We start from the raw sequence: 16,338 nt of genomic DNA, 5'->3' as shown, positions 1-16,338 counted from the left end.
CTGCCAGATGTGCAGGAGAAATCGGAGCACTCATGGCAGCTCCACTGTACACTATATTTTTTAAGGACAAAGTCACGTTCTGACTGCACCCCAAATTTCTTCCCAAGGTGCACTCATCTTTTCACTTTAATGAACCTATCTACTTACCTCCCTTTATCCCTAAGTCGCATGCAAACACTTTTGAGTCAACAATGCATACGCTAGATTTGCACAGAGCTTTGTCTTTGTACTTGGACAGGACCACACCCTTTAGGAATTGCCGAAAACTCTTTGTTTCCATTGCGGAACGCTGCAGAGGTACAGCCATCTCTAATCAGAGACTTTCCAGTTGGATAGTGGGTTGCATTCGCCTTTGTTATCAACTGAAGAACATGACTCCTCCAACTTCTATCAGAGCACACTCTACCAGATCCCTGGCGACTGTTGTGGCTTTCCTACGTAACGTTCCCCTCGCAGATATTTGCAAGGCTGCCACTTGGGCTTCTGAACACACCTTTGCAAAACACTATGTTCTTACCCGATGACCCTTAACTGATACTCATATGGGCAGGGTTGTATTATCCACAGCTTTCTTACCAGATCCAAAGTCCCTACCTCCTTAAGAGACGCTGCTTTTCGGTCACCTGGAGTGGAGCACCCACAGGGACATCTCTCTCTCGAAGAGGAGGTTAATCACCTGTGCAGTAACTGACGTTCTTTGAGATGAGTGTCCTTGTGGGTGCTCCACTATCCGCCCTCCTCCACTCTACTTCAGAGTTGGAGATGTCTCCGTTGTAGAGAAGGAACTGAGGAACCCGGCCACACATGTGCTCTGGTGAGACATGGCTGGCATGCAAGGTAGACACCGTGCATGCATGGCTTGTGCGGGTACTGCTGTAGAAATCTTTGAGCAAAGGCTCAGGTGCGCACCAACATCTGGAGTGGAGCCCCCACAGGAACACTCATCTGGAAGAATGTCATTTACTGCACAAGTGAGTAACCTCCTCTTCTCTGCCCTCTGTCTTTTCTAATCTAGCCTGCCTGCTGAGCTCTCTCACACATGGGAAACCCCTTCCACCCAAAGACGCAGAGCCCTCAGTGTTATCAGTGCTAAGCATGGACTAGTTCCAGTAGGTCTGGACACTGACCCCAGTTTTTGTTCAGCTGCCCTGACGCACAAAGGAACTCACTGCTCAGACCAGCTTCGCCTCCATCCCTGGCAGCGTGGCCACTCACACTGTGCGCACCCACACGCCCTCACACGACTTTGTGCTGGATGGAAAGCCACTGGGAAACAGATTGTGTGAAAATGTGAGGTCTGGAAAGTGTAAGGGGTAAAAAACCAAACCAAAACAAAACAAAACAAAAAAAAAGCCCCTTAATGTGATGGTTAAGACTAGATCTGCCTATTTGGATGATTATATTTTAAGCTGCAAATAGAAACTTTAAACATGATTTTCCCTACTTGAGTCATATGTTCAAGTAACTCATCCATTCATTTTCAAAAGTGCTTTTCCCGTTTGCTTTTGAAGCTTTCTATACCCAAGCTCACATGTGCTGGCTCCATTCTGATGATACACACATAATAATTTCAAGAAGGAGTCCCTGGAATTGGTCAAAGAAGCTGTAACTGGAAAGGGAAAACCAGAGTAAAAACTAGTGTAGCCCTTTGTTAGAAAATACAGCCATTTGGAAGTCCAGGGGAAAATTAGGTCAAGAACAAGTTGAGTCAGTGTGCAGGGTAAATTGCTCTATTCAGTTCTATTCTTCCCCTCCCCATTCCTATGTAGAGTTTTAAGGGCCCTATCCTCGGATGATGTAAATTGACGTAGCTCTGTTGACATCAGTGGAGTACACTAATTTTCACCAGTTGTGGATTTGACCTGTAAGAAATTTCCTGATTTGGACAGTTTATCAATGCAGGACTAAGACTACACTAATCGTTAAAAAGTTATCTATTTCAGCCACAGTACTCTGGAATAATTTAGAATTCTTCTTCGAGTGCTTGCTCATGTCGATTCTAATTAGGTGTGTGTGCGCCACGGCACGTTCATCAGAAGATTTTTACCCTAGCAATACTCGGTGGGTCGGCTGGGCGCCCCTGGCGTGGCGCCGCTATGGCACCAGATATATACCCCTGCCGACCCTTCCGTTCCTCAGTTCCTTCTTACCACCCATGTCGGTCATTGGAACAGTGGAACACAGCTTAGCTGATCTCCACCTCCCTAGCTATTTACTCGTTCTAATATTTATTGTGTATATAGTTATTCTCTATAGTTCTAGTTAATACTTTTAATAATTTTTCCTAAACGTAGTTAGTGTATATAGTTCAGAGGGTTGGGGATTAGCCCTTGCCCTCACCCGGTGCCCAAGCCCATGCCTGGCTCACCGAGTTTCAAACCGTGCTCGGCTTGCCACAGGCCGATGCCCATAGGAGACTCTCACAACTCCTGCCTCAAGTGCTTGGGGGAATCCCATCTCGCAGACAAGTGCCAGATCTGCAAATCCTTCAAACCGCGAACGAAAAAGGAGTGGGACTGTCGCCTCAAGCAGCTCCTAATGGAGGCAGCCCTCACTCCTCCACTTTCGGCACCGGATGCCGGACAGTCCTCACCGGGGAGAAGTGCCTCGTCAGCACCAGAGTGCGCCGGCACCACGAAGACATCTCGGCAGCCGGCACCGGCCCAGAAACCTGCCCGGCACCGCTCCCTCTCCCCGCGAGCCAAGAAGCTCAAAGCTCCTGTGGCTTCACTATCTACACCGCAGTCTGAGCTACAGTCTAAGTCGAACCGCCCGGCACCAGTAACTGCCGCGGCACCGACAATCTCAGCACCGTTGATTCCGGCCTCGCAAGGGCTGTCAAGTCCGATGCCTGACAGCTCCCCGGCGCATGCCTCGGTAGAGCTCATCGTTCCCACCACGCCAGAGACATTTTCTACGGCGAGGGAACTGATTGCATTAACGGAGCCCTCCCTACCTCAACCCCCGCACTGCCGGTGCGGGTTATTCAGTCAACAGGCAAGCCTGCCATGGTAAGACCGTCCTCGATTGGCACTGCCGAGAGGCACCACTCAAGATCGAGGTCCTGCCAGCATTCTCAATCTCGTCACCGATCCCGACACCGCTCGCAGTCCCGGTACCAATCTCCTTCCCGGTACTGGTCGTACTCGCGGCACCACTCAAGATCCCACTCGTCGGCCCGATACTCCAGACACCGATCCAGCTCCCAGCACCGTTCGCGCCACAGCCGATCTCATCATAGAGCTTCAAGATTCCAGTCGACCTCCCGGCACCGCGCCGGTCGCAGGTCCTGGTCCCACTCCCGGTACTGGTACAGAACCCAGTACCACTCTCCGGTGCGGCACGGAGAACAGTTCGCTGGACGCAGGGCTCCTCCCCAAGTGGTTTCTGCTCCACCATGGCCATCTTGGCATGCGTCTGTGTCATCGCACGCTGATAGTGCCTCCTACGGGGATTCAGAGATACACAACCGAGTTCTACGTGAGGCTCAAGGTCCAGACCAAGGTCCTCAACCGTGGTCCTTTTGGACACCTTGGGCATATCACCAGGCCCAAGGCAAACCCACTGTACCATCACGCTCCGCTCTGTCGGAACATCGCGCACCGGAGGCCACTGTTAGCTGCCCCCCTCCAGCGGGTACAGATGAATCTCCTTTGACACCAGACCCACAGGTCCTCCCAAACCTGACGTCCCTCCTGACCACGAGTCCATACATGAGCCACCCGTCCCGGGTCTGTCGTCTTCCTCTTCCCCAGATGAGGCGGTAGCCGGGACATCCTCATCGGGCCCTCCCCCTATTGACCTCCGAGCTCACCAGGGCCTCCTGAGGCGAGTCGCCTTAAATATCAATCTACAGGGAGAGGAAGTCCCGGAGGTTGAAGACCCTGTAATAGACATACTGTCAGCAGATGCGCCAACTCGTGTGGCTTTACCATTCATCCGCTCCATTCAAGCCAAAGCAGACACCATCTGGCAGTCCCCAGCGTCTATCCCTCCCACGGCCAGAGGGGTGGAACGCAAGTACGTGGTGCCCTCCAAGGGGTACGAGTACTTATATACCCATAGTCCTCCATGCTGTCTGGTGGTCCAATCCGTGAATGAGCAGGAGCGCCATGGCCAGCAAGCCCCCGCCCCAAAATCAAGGGAGGCTAGACGTATGGACCTGTTGGGACGTAAAGTCTACTGTGCAGGGGGCCACCAACTCAGGGTGGCAAACCAACAGGCCCTGCTTAGCAGATATAATTATAATACCTGGCAGGCGAAGGGCAAGTTCACTGAACTGGTCCCACAGGACTCCCGCCAGGAATTCCAGGCCCTTCTGGAGGAAGGAAAGAAAGTTGCACGGACCTCCCTCCAGGCCTCACTCGACTCTGCCGATTTGGCTGCCAGAACCGTGGCCTCCGGAATCACGATGAGACGGATATCGTGGCTGCAAGTGTCAGGCCTACCTCCTGAACAGCAGCACACCATCCAAGACCTGCCATTTGAAGGCCAGGGCCTCTTCTCTCAGAAAACGGACCCTGCAGAGTCTCAAGGACAATCGGTGATTATGCATTCCCTCAGGATGCATACCCCACAGACCCAACGAAGGTCCTTCCGTAGCCAACCTCAGCGCCCTTACCCCCCACCCAGGTCACAACAAGACTTTGGCAGAAGGCGCAGTTGCGGTAACCGCAGGCGGCAGTCTAGACCCCAAGGGGGCCACAATAACGGTCCTGCCAAACCAACGACGGGCCCTAAACCAAACTTTTGAAGGTGCACCTGAGAGCAGAGCACCAGTCCTTCCCCAGGATCCCCTTCAGTTTTCCAACAGCCTTTCCTCCTACCTCCCTGCATGGACCCAATTAACCTCGGATCGTTGGGTCCTTACGCACGGTAGAATTTGGATACCACCTCCAGTTTATTTCGCCCCCTCCCTCTCATCCCCCTTCCCCGTCCCTCTTCAGGGACCCCTCTCATGAGCAATTCCTCTGGCAAGAGGTTCGTACGCTCCTCTCGATCGGGGCTATAGAGGAGGTACCGGAGGAATTAAGGGGCAAGGGATTTTATTCCCGATATTTCCTAATCCCCAAGGCAAAAGGAGGTCTCTGACCCATCCTGGACCTGCGAGGACTCAACATGTTCTTGAAAAAGTTGAAGTTCCGCATGGTATCCCTGGGAACCATCATCCCATCCCTGGATCCCAGAGACTGGTATGCTGCTCTCGACATGAAGGACGCATATTTCCACATCACCATTTATCCCCCACACAGGCGGTACCTACGGTTTAGGGTGCACTCCCAACATTTTCAATTTGCGGTCCTTCCGTTTGGCCTCTCTACAGCCCCTCGCGTGTTCACGAAGTGTATGGCTGTAGTGGCCGCCTTCCTCCGTCATCGGCGAATACATGTCTTTCCTTACCTAGACGACTGGCTTATTCGACGGACCTCCAAGGCCCAAGTCACCGGACACGTGGTCATCATCACAGACCTATTCAGACGATTGGGCCTGATGATCAATCTAGAGAAATCTACTGTAGTGCCCACACAAAGAAATCTACTGTAGTGCCCACACATTGGGGCCATTCTAGATTCCAAACTCGCAAGAGCCTGCCTGCCACTACCCCGGTTTCAGGCATTAGTTTCAATTATAAAAAGTCTCCAAACCTTTCTGACGACCTCGGCTCGCACCTGTCTCAGCCTCCTCGGTCACATGGCCGCATGCACCTTTGTAACCAAGCACGCCAAGGTACGCCTGCGTCCCCTTCAAACCTGGCTCGCCTCAGCTTACCACCCAGACAGAGATACCATAGACATGGTGGTCACCATTCCTCAGAGCATTTTAGGCTCCCTCGACTGATGGCTAACACCCTCCCTGGTGTGTGCAGGACTGCCGTTCCATCCGATGCAGCTGTCAGTGTCCCTAACGACAGACACGTCATCTCTCGGCTGGGGGGCTCACCTAGGCCATCTTCGCACGCAATGCCTCTGGTCATCTCAAGATCTAGCGTTGCACATAAATGTCCGAGAACTGAGAGCAGTCCGCCTGGCGTGCCAGACGTTCCAGCAACATCTGCAGGGTCATTGTATTTCAGTGCTTACGGACAATACAACAGCCATGCACTACATAAACAAGCAGGGAGGAACTCGATCCTTCCCCCTTTGTCAGGAGGCGATCCAACTGTGGGAATTTTTCATAGCCCACTCAATAGACCTTGTAGTGTCCTTTCTCCCGGGGGCTCGGAACACTGTGGCAGACCAACTCATCAGATCTTTTCTATATCACGAGTGGTCAATTCGCCCGGACATTGTACATTCTGTCTTCCGGAAGTGGGGCTTTTCCCACATAGACCTCTTCGCTTCTCGCGAGAACAGGAAATGCCAGAGATTCTGCTCCTTCCAAAGTCTCGCCCCTGGCTCGATATCGGACGCCTTCCTAATCCCATGGAAGAGCCAGCTGCTTTACGCCTTTCCACCCTTCCCACTGGTGCACAAGGTTCTCCTAAAGCTCTGCAGGGACAGGGCTCGCCCTATCCTGGTCGCCCCTGCGTGGCCCCGACAGCACTGGTACACCACGTTGCTTGACCTCTTGATAGCCAACCCAATCTCCCTGCCTCTTCATCAAGATCTTATAACTCAGGACCATGGCAGGCTTCACCACCCAGACCTGCAATCCCTTCATCTGACAGCGTGGCTCCTGCATGGTTAACCCAATCGGAGTTACGCTGCTCTACCCCAGTGCAAGAAGTAGTCCTGGGTAGCAGAAAACCTTCCACTTGGTCTACATACTTGGCCAAGTGGAAGTGATTTTCCTGGTGGTGTCAAACACTGAATGCCACACCCATGGAGGTTCCCATCCCCACTATACTGGACTACCTCTGGTATCTTAAACAGCAAGGCCTCGCTAGCTCATCATTGTGAGTGCACTTGGCGGCTATTTCTGCCTTCCACCCAGGAGAAGGTGGTCATTCTGTCTTCTCCCACCCTATGGTTTTGAGGTTCCTCAAGGGTTTGGAGCGTCTATACCCCCTAGTACGCTGCCCCGCCCCTTCCTGGGACCTCAACCTGGTCCTGACGAGGCTTACGTTTCCTCCATTCGAGCCATTGGCAACCTGCTCGCTCCTGTATCTGTCATGGAAAACAGCCTTCCTTGTAGCCATCACGCCGGCTAAAAGAGTCTCTCTGACCTTCGGGCTCTGATGGTGGACTCACTGTATACGGTGTTCCACAAAGAGAAGGTGCAGTTGCGTCCACATCCAGCGTTCCTCCCCAAAATAGTATCAGCCTTCCATCTCAATCAAGACATATTCCTTCCAGTCTTCTTTCCCAAACCGCACGCATCTCGTCGGGAGCAGCAGTTGCATTCCCTCGACGTCCATAGGGCGCTCGCCTTTTATATTGACCGGACGAAGCCCTTCCGCAAAACGCCCCAACTCTTCGTTGCAGTGGCAGACCGGATGAAAGGCCTACCCACCTCTTCTCAGAGGATTTCATCCTGGGTAACGGTTTGCATCCATACTTGCTATGATCTAGCTCATGTTTCTCCAGGACATAATACCGCACATTCTACCAGGGCACAGGCCTCGTCGGCCGCCTTCTTAGCTCGAGTGCCTGTCTAGGAGATATGTCGAGCAGCTACTTGGTCTTCAGTACACACCTTTGCTTTCCATTATGCCCTGGTGCAACAATCCAGAAATGATGCAGCCTTCAGCCCAGCGGTTTTGCATTCTGCAGTATCTCACTCCGACCCCACCGCCTAGGTAAGGCTTGGGATTCACCTAATTGGAATCGATATGAGCAAGCACTCGAAGAAGAAAAGATGGTTACTCACCTTTGTAACTGTTGTTGTTCGAGATGTTTTGCTCATATCCATTCCAAAACCCGCCCTCCTTCCCCACTGTCAGAGTAGCCGGCAAGAAGGAACTGAGGAGCGGATGGGTTGGCAGGGGTATATATTCGATGCCATAGCAGCGCTACGCCAGGGGGCGCCCAGCCAACCCACCGAGTGTTGCTAGGGTAAAAATCTTCCGATGAACGTGCACGCGGCGCGCGCGCACCTAATCGGAATGGATATGAGCAGCACATCTCAAAGAACAACAGTTACAAAGGTGAGTAACCGTCTTTTATTCCCAGATGTGTTGCCCTACAGTGGGAATGGATTAAGGGATACATAGCTAACTGCTTTTGTATAGGAAATTCATGGGTTCTCCTCAGATCTCTGTACATGACATAAAGTTATTGAAACTTGGACTTGTTTAACTTGTTCGTTCCATTATCCTGTCTGTTGTATGCAAGCTGTTTGCATTCAATTGCACTATACGTGTTTTCTATGGAATAACTTCATAATTCATGTACAGAAAAGACTTAATAATACCTTTAAATGTATCATTACTATTATTGTTTGCCATATATTGTTAGTGTTCAAAGGTTGGGGTCTCATTGTGCTAGGAGCTGTACAAACATATAATCAATGCCCTATTCCAAGGAGATTACAATCTAAAAGACAAGGCGTAACAGGTGGATGAGACAACTAGTGTGCTGCAGTGACAGAAGAAGAAAGTCCGAACAAATCAAGTCCTGGTTGGATTGTCTTAGCACATAATGTCTTCCTTGTTGGTGATGTTACTCATTGCCTAAGGGCCAGATTCTGATCCCCTTTCTCAAGTTGGGTAGCACTTTCCTCCTCAAAGAGTCCTATTGAGTCCGTGGAATTGTGGAGGAAGGTACGTACTATTGAACACAAATAAGGGAATCAGAATCTAGCCCTCAGTGTTTGGGACAGCTCCCCATTAAACAAAGAACATATAATACAACTGTGCAACACCTGAATATAGGGTAAATCTAGGACTGAGATGGCAAAGAGACCAGCTGTAGGCAGCGAGGTCTGTTTAATGCAAGCTCAGTAGCAAAATTAATAGAAGCAGCAAAGAGTCCTGTGGCACCTTATAGACTAACAGACATATTGGAGCATGAGCTCCATGCATCCGACGAAGTGAGTATTCACCCACGAAAGCTCATGCTCCTATATGTCTGTTAGTCTGTAAGGTGCCACAGGACTCTTTGCTGCTTTTACAGATCCAGACTAACACAGCTACCCCTCTGATATTTGACAAAATTAATAGATCTTCTTTGTTATTCTCTGATATGGCTCGGAAATATCAGCTCCCATCTCCTTCATGCCAACTGTGGAAAGTGGTGGTGGAGCAGAGACAAAGTTTGATTGTGTTACATAAGCTGGGTACCCCTGTGATCTCCAAGGCAGTTTTTCCTTTAGCTTTTACTAATTGGACATAAAGGCAGTTACTTTACAGTTATAGCAAAGAGCTTTTTTCTAATCGGGGTTTGTAATTTCCTGACACTTTAAATGTTTCCTCCCTAGTTGTGTTAAGTCCCAATGACACCGCACATATAGCCAAGCTGGAAGACCCAGTTACAATGCAGTTGTTGTACTGTACTGTAACACCCCTGAGTATGTCCCTGTAACCTGTTTAAAAATTTGGACAATCCAAGGTTTATCTACAAATGTTAGCCTTTTGTAACCAGGTCCACTGACTTAGTAATAGCTGTGAGTAGATGGTGCCTGAAATACCCAGATCACTTTAAGACCTAAGGGTCAAATCCTGGGGGACATGTAATACAAAAATTTGGAGCATGCAAACTCTTCCCTTCTTCATGGATTGGATCAAAGGCCTTGAGGAGGGTCAAGCTTGTTGCCTATAGAGGACAGAGAGGTTCTGCATCTGCTCTGCAGGCAGTTGTTATGGAGCTACCCAAGGGTTTTTCCTATTTCTTTCCTTTTCACTGAGGTCACAGAGGTTGCCAAAGTCCCAGGCCTGCAGTGTGTTGAAGGAAGGGACCAGAGTGGGGCTATCCTGAGTTTCAAAGAAAAAATAACCTACATGTTGGAAAAGGAATGTGTTGCTGGTGACCTGCAAAAGGGGAAAACATCCAGACTGTGTCCTCTTTTGCGTCTTTACAGTGAATAAAGAAGGCCAGAAAGGTTCTTTTGATCTTGTTTTTCCTGTTTGTTTGGGGGATTTTTTAATTAGAAATACCAGGAATATGTGCCCTTATTTTTCTCTTCTTCTTTGAGTGCTGGTCCTTATGTGTATTCCGCACATGGGGTGCTCATGCACGCCATACTCCTCAGTCTGGAAATTCCTACAAGCTGTGTCCGTTGGCCTGCACTTGCACAGTAGTTTTCCTTGTGCTCCAGACTGAGGATATTAGAGGCAGTGCAGGCTGATGCCTCCTCAGTTCCTTCTTACCAGTGCATTGCCTGAAAAGGAATCCCTGTGTCCACAGATTTCTCCAGCTTTTATCCTTATACTCTGTAAATTTGTAAATAATTTGTAACTGCATTGTTGTCCAAGCCACACACCTTCCAGGGGCCCAAAACTCCTTTGCAGGCAACCTGAGCAACCACTTCTGTGTAGCTCACAAGTGGGAGATGCTCAGAATAGAGCTTTGTAAGATAGACGCTCATTGGGGAGCACCTCAATGGGATCTCTTCCCAAATGAACAGGAAACTTCGTTTGTACTGTCCAGAGGAGCTAAGGTTCGTGGTTCCCAGGGCAATGTTCTTCTGTGAACACGCAATCTCAGAAATGTCTGCCCTCCTATTTGCCTATTACAAGGGTCTTGAGAAAGATCTGTCAGAAATGGCCCAGACAGTTTTGGTTCACAGCGCTCCTGAGGATGTCAATCTGTCCTCCTTTCAGGATCCACCCCTTCCCGGATCTCCTTACCCAAGAAGGGGTCAGAATCAGAGACCCCAGTCCAGAACTACTCCACCTAATGGCCTGGTGTTTGGATGGGCATCAGAACTAGGATGCTCTTGCTCAACATCCGTCCAAGCTATTCTTACTCAAAGTAGAAAAGACTCAACTAGAACCTGCTGCCTAGCTAAATGGAGATGTTTTTCTACCTAGGTTCAGCATAAGCAGCTGTCTGCAAATTCAAGTATCCCAGTTGTTTTAGATTACCTTCTGTTTTTAAAGCATTCATGTCTTTCCATTTGCTCTCACTGTGGGTCCATCTAGCAGTGAACAGTGCCTTCCTTCCTCAGTAGATGGACATTCCATCTTTACTCACCCTATTACAATGAAATTTATGTTAGGCCTAGTTAGGACCTTTTCACCAGTTGTCAAACCTACACCTCAGTCGGACCTCAGTTCGTACTATCAGCACTTCCTGGGCCACCATTTGAACCCTTGGCAACAAGTTCCATGTCCCACCTGTCCATGAAGATTGCATCCTGAGTGACTATTACCTCAGCCGGAAGAGTGAGTGAGATGTGAGCTCTCATGGCAGACAAACCATATTCTGTTTTTCACAAAGAAAAGGTCTCTCTTCGATAACATCCTTAATTCCTCCCCAGGGTTCTTTTGGAATTCTGTGTCACTTACCTGTTTTCTTGCCAAAACCCTATGTCTCTGCTGAGGAGAGAGATTTTCATTCCCTTGACATCAGACATACCTTAGCATTCTACCTGCAGAAAACCAAATCTATCTGAAAGTCTCCTAGGCCATTTCTTCCGCTAGCGGAAAGGTCACGAGGACAAGCTATATCCTCTCAGAGAATCTTTAAATAGATTTCTGGATGCATCATTGTCTGCAATCAATTAGCATATATCCCTTCTCCTGACGGGGGAAGGGCACATTCCACCAGAGCTCAAGCTGCCTCTACAGCATCACTGCAGGAAGAACAGTTACTGGACATATGCAGAGCGGCTCTCTGGAATTCCAGTTGCACATTTACAAAATATTACATGCTATTGTTCAAGCCTCCGATGCAGATGCAGTCCTTAGGACGTCTTTCTTGCCAGCTTCCTCACACCCTCCCCCAGTCTGAAGACTACTTGTCAGTCGCCCATGTGTGGAATACGTATAGGGACCAGCACTTGAAGAAGAAATGGAGGTTACTTACCGGTAACTGGAAGTTCTTCAAGATGTATGGTCTCTGTCTGTGTTCCACCACTCACCCTCCATCCCCTCTGCTTCGGATCCTTCTGGATTCACTCTAAGAAGAGGAACTGAAGAGGAATTGGCTTGCACCACTTCTTATGCCCTCAGTCTGGAGTCCTAGGAGAACTGCTGCGTATGGGTGGGCCACCAGACACTGCTTGTTAGAATTCCTGGACTCGGGCGCATGGTACCCATATGCCCCCCCATGTGGAATACAGATTGGGACCACACATCTCAAAGACTTTCCAGTTTCAGGTAAGGAAGTGCCTTTTTTTGCTAGATGACTCCTTGGAGGACCAGAGAACTGGGGAAAAGTTTTTTCAGCTGAAGAGTCAGGCATGTTCAAATCTTGTATAAAGAAAATTTTTATCCTAAGGGTGCTTGTCAGAAGTTTCAGTTAAATAGGTGTAAGTAAAAAACAAAGTTTTAAACTCAGGGGTAGGCAACCTATGGCAAGTGTGCCGAAGGCAGCACGTGAGCTGATTTTCAGTGGCACTCACATTGCCCGGGTCCTGGACACCAGTCTGGGGGACTCTGCATTTTAATTTAATTTTAAATGAAGCTTCTTAAACATTTTAAAAACCTTATTTACTTTACATACAGCAATAGTTTAGTTATATATTATAGACTTAGGGAAAGAGACCTCCTAAAAACGTTAAAATATATTACTGGCACACAAAACCTTAAATTAGAGTGAATAAATGAAGACTCGGCACAGCACTTCTGAAAGGTTGCCAACCCCTGGTCTAACTAAACTAAAAACCCTGACCCTTCTCAGGTTCCTTTCTTTTGTGTCTTGTGATCCCATTAGTTTCCAGTTGTAAATTTGTGAGACTCTACAAACAAGACCTCATCCATCAAACGTAGCAGAAGTAGATTTCTTCAATAGAAGGATTCTGGGGCATTCACATTGTATCAGTTCTGAAGGACCTGCAGACCTGTATGTCGGTGAAGGAGTATTTCTCACTTACATTCTTTGTGCTATAGTTAAAATTACTACTTAGCTGCCAGTGAATTCATAAAAGCCAGTCTCCAAAATGAGTCTGAGATTGAGAAATATTGCATAATGATACATGTATGTGCATGCCAGGTTAAAAATAAAAACCAGGATTTTTTACAATGTACTTAGTTACAAAGTGTTGTTTGCTTTCAAGATATTAACCAATCCCTGTGACTCAACTCTCTTTTAACAGTTTGTTTGGATTGCATAAGAAGGTCATCAATATGGTACACAATTTACTGTCCAGTCACGACTCCGATCCACGGTACTCTGACCCACAGGTAAAGGCCCGGGTGGCTATGCTGTATCTACCTCTGATTGGCGTGATCATGGAAACCGTGCCTCAGCTATATGATTTTACAGGTATTTTGTGCACCAGGCTTTGCATGTATGTTGAATTACTCCCAGCTTTTGAGCGCATTAAGTCAGTGCTGCTGGAGTGAGCAACCAAACTGTTGTGGTGGTAGTGCTATTTTCAAAGTATAATATTTATTTGTTATTTGTATTACCACAGTGACCAAGAGCCCTAGGCATGGACCAGGACCCATTGTACTAGATGCTATACAAAGAGAATAAAAAAACTATTCCAGCTTAAAATCTACGTATAAAACTACAGAAAGATGTAGGGAAACAATGAAACAATATTGATCGACAAGATAGCTAGTGGGCACAGTAAGCCACCAGCTGCAAAATGTATGCTCAAAATTGCCTTGCATAAAAGCTGCATTTGTCCATTTGTTTGCACAAAACCAGTAATTCATTGTGCATGTGTCCTTTTGCCCATGTGGATGCAGAATTTTACCATATGCAAACTTTTTATTTATTTATTTTATTTATTTATTTTCTTTAGACTAATAAAAGAAGAGGTGTCTGTCTAGACACCCTAAGCCTCTCTGATACGTATTTAAAAATACATCCAATCAAAGAGACAACAGTCCCATATTGGTAACGATAGCACCAACAGACAGCACCAAAAAAACAAATTCCTGTGTTCCTTTACACATTACCTGATGTTGTCTTCTTCAGCAGCTTTGCTGCTGTTTGCCAGACAAGAGTATCCTGAGGGGCGAAATGTTTAGGCTGTTTCAGACCAGGGTGGGGAAGCTGGATATTGAAATAGTCTGGCATATAGCTAGGGCCTTATCAAATTCACAGTCAATTCTGGTCAATTTCACGGTCACAGGATTTAAAAAATCATAAATATCAGTTTCAGATATTTAAATCTGAAATTTCATGGTGTTATAACTGTGGGGTTCCCAACCCAAAAGGGGGTTTTGAGGAGGTCACAGGACTACTGTAGGGGGGTTGTGGTATTACCACCCTTACATCTGCACTGTTGCCGGCGGTTGAGCTGCCTTCAGAGCTGGGCATCAGCAGCCAGACCAAGGCCCCTTTAACCTCTGAGTACCAGGGCGTGGGGCCTGGAGCTGGGGAGGGGCAGGATTTGGGGTGTCCTGGCCAAGGGCTCCCACCATATGCCAGGCTCCAGCTGCTGGTCCTGGCTGAGCTATTGCAGGATGGGACTTCCTCTTTGCCTGCAGGGGCCACTCTGAGGGGCTGGTCAGACCAATCTCCAGGAACCTCCCCCGGCTATAGGAAGCTCTGCAGCTGCTGGTTGGGAGCCCAGATCTGAAGGCAGTGCCGCTGCCAGCAGAAGTGCAGAAATAAAGGTGGCATGGTATGGTATTGCCACCTTTTATTCTGCGCTGCTGTTGGCTGGAGCACTGCTTTCAGAGCTGGGTGGCCAGCCAGCATCCATCACTCTCCAGCCGCCCAGCTCTGATGGCAGCTTAGAAATAAAAGTGGCAATGCAACCCCTCCTACAATAGCCTTATGACTCCGCACAACCCCCTTTTGGATAGAGACATCCCGTTTGAGAAATGCTAGTCTCCTGTATAGTATAGGGTAAAAGCACACAAAAGATCAGATTTCACAGGAGGGAGACCAGATTTCATGGTCTGTGACGCTTTTTGCATAGCCGTGAATTTGGTAGGGCCCTACATATAGAATACTTCTTTGAGCATTTCAGCCCTTTAAGTTAAATTACATGGTGAAGGTTTGGGGAAATTTTCAGAAGTGCCTAAGTATCTTAAGAATCTATATCCCATTTCCAAAAGTGACTTAGGCACTTAGGGAACCTAAGTCCTATTGACTTTTAATGAAACTTGGGCTCCATAGTGTCTAGGTCACTTTCAAAAATGGGATTTACACTCCAAAATTCCTTAGACATTTTTGAAAATTTTCCCTTTAGCCTCATATGTTTGATTTACATAACTATATATGTGTATAGAGAGAGAGAGAGAAGATCCCCATTTGCTAGCAATACCAGTCTAATGTAATTTTTTCAGTGACCATTACCAGACAGTTAAATGAAACCAACAGAGAGGAGCTGTGAAGAATGGACCTTTGAATGCGCTGTTTAACTGAGGTGTGTGTGTTTCTCTGCAGAGACTCACAATCAGCGAGGAAGGCCAAGCTGTGTCACCATCGACGATTATGAAAGTGAAGGTGGAAGCATGATAAGTCAGACAGTTGCCATGGCCATTGCAGGAACATCTGTCCCTCAGCTCACCCGACCCAGCAGTTTTCTACTCACATCAACGGTACAAAAATATTCCCCCTTGGAGCATGTGTAAACAGGCAGATATTTGTATGCTCTAGGGTGATGATCACAAAGCAGCAGGACAGAGGTCAGCATGCGTCTGTGCATGTTACATAGCAGGAGGGAGGGGTGGGAAATGTGAAACACATGGTGTTTGCACTAGGTTATTCCTGTCCTTCCGATGGTGGGGAGGGGACATAGATAGAATGATCAGTTTTGCCAAGCTTCTGTTCCTCTTTCTCAAAGTAAGCTGATGAAAATGCCTTACCATGGCTGCTCTTATGGTCATTCTAGGTGAAATTCACCCTTTTGCAAAGGCTCTCAGCACAAGGCCTCTGCCCACTTAATCAAGTCATAAATGGAGCTCGAGTGGGGCACGAGCCATGGGCTGGCCCTCTGCACAGGTGTGGATTTCACCTTATTTGGATTATGGTAGCACTCATAGACCCCAGTCAACATTAGGGCCCCATTTTGCTGGGTGCTGTACCCATACAAAGGGAGGACAGCCCCTGCAGTGTAGAATTTCCAGTCTAATCAGACCAAGACCAAGAGGCTGAATGACTCAAGACAGTGGAGGGCATGGTGGTCTGGAGATGAAGGGAACATCAGATTACACAGGCTCATCATTTGCAGGTTTCAAGGTTGTTATTGGGGTTTTTTTCTCTACTGTAATTCTGCTAATGAATGGACGTCCCCTGCCAGGCCGCTAACTAGCTGGAAATTTATTGAAAGCATCATAGTGGAGTGGGTCTTGAGAAGGAGCTTAAAGGAGGACACTCCCATAACTTGAAT

General features: G+C 48.1%; 1 protein-coding gene across 8 annotated transcripts in view; it reads left to right on the top strand.

Annotated features, from left to right (window-relative positions):
• Positions 1–16,338, top strand: part of DOCK7 (dedicator of cytokinesis 7) — a 177,473-nt gene that overhangs the window by 125,655 nt on the left and 35,480 nt on the right. For all 8 annotated transcript variants that reach the window (XM_075067657.1, XM_075067656.1, XM_075067655.1 and 5 more), the window contains 2 exons: positions 13,138–13,307; positions 15,393–15,547. In XM_075067657.1, coding sequence (XP_074923758.1) covers positions 13,138–13,307; positions 15,393–15,547 — 325 coding nt within the window. The remainder of the gene's footprint in view (positions 1–13,137; positions 13,308–15,392; positions 15,548–16,338) is intronic.

The sequence above is a fragment of the Chelonoidis abingdonii genome, chromosome 7 (assembly GCF_003597395.2).
Source record: "Chelonoidis abingdonii isolate Lonesome George chromosome 7, CheloAbing_2.0, whole genome shotgun sequence".
In the NCBI taxonomy this organism is placed as follows: Eukaryota; Metazoa; Chordata; order Testudines; family Testudinidae; genus Chelonoidis; species Chelonoidis abingdonii.
Note: the sequence above shows the minus strand (reverse complement) of the source record. Positions and strands in the feature narration are given on the sequence as shown.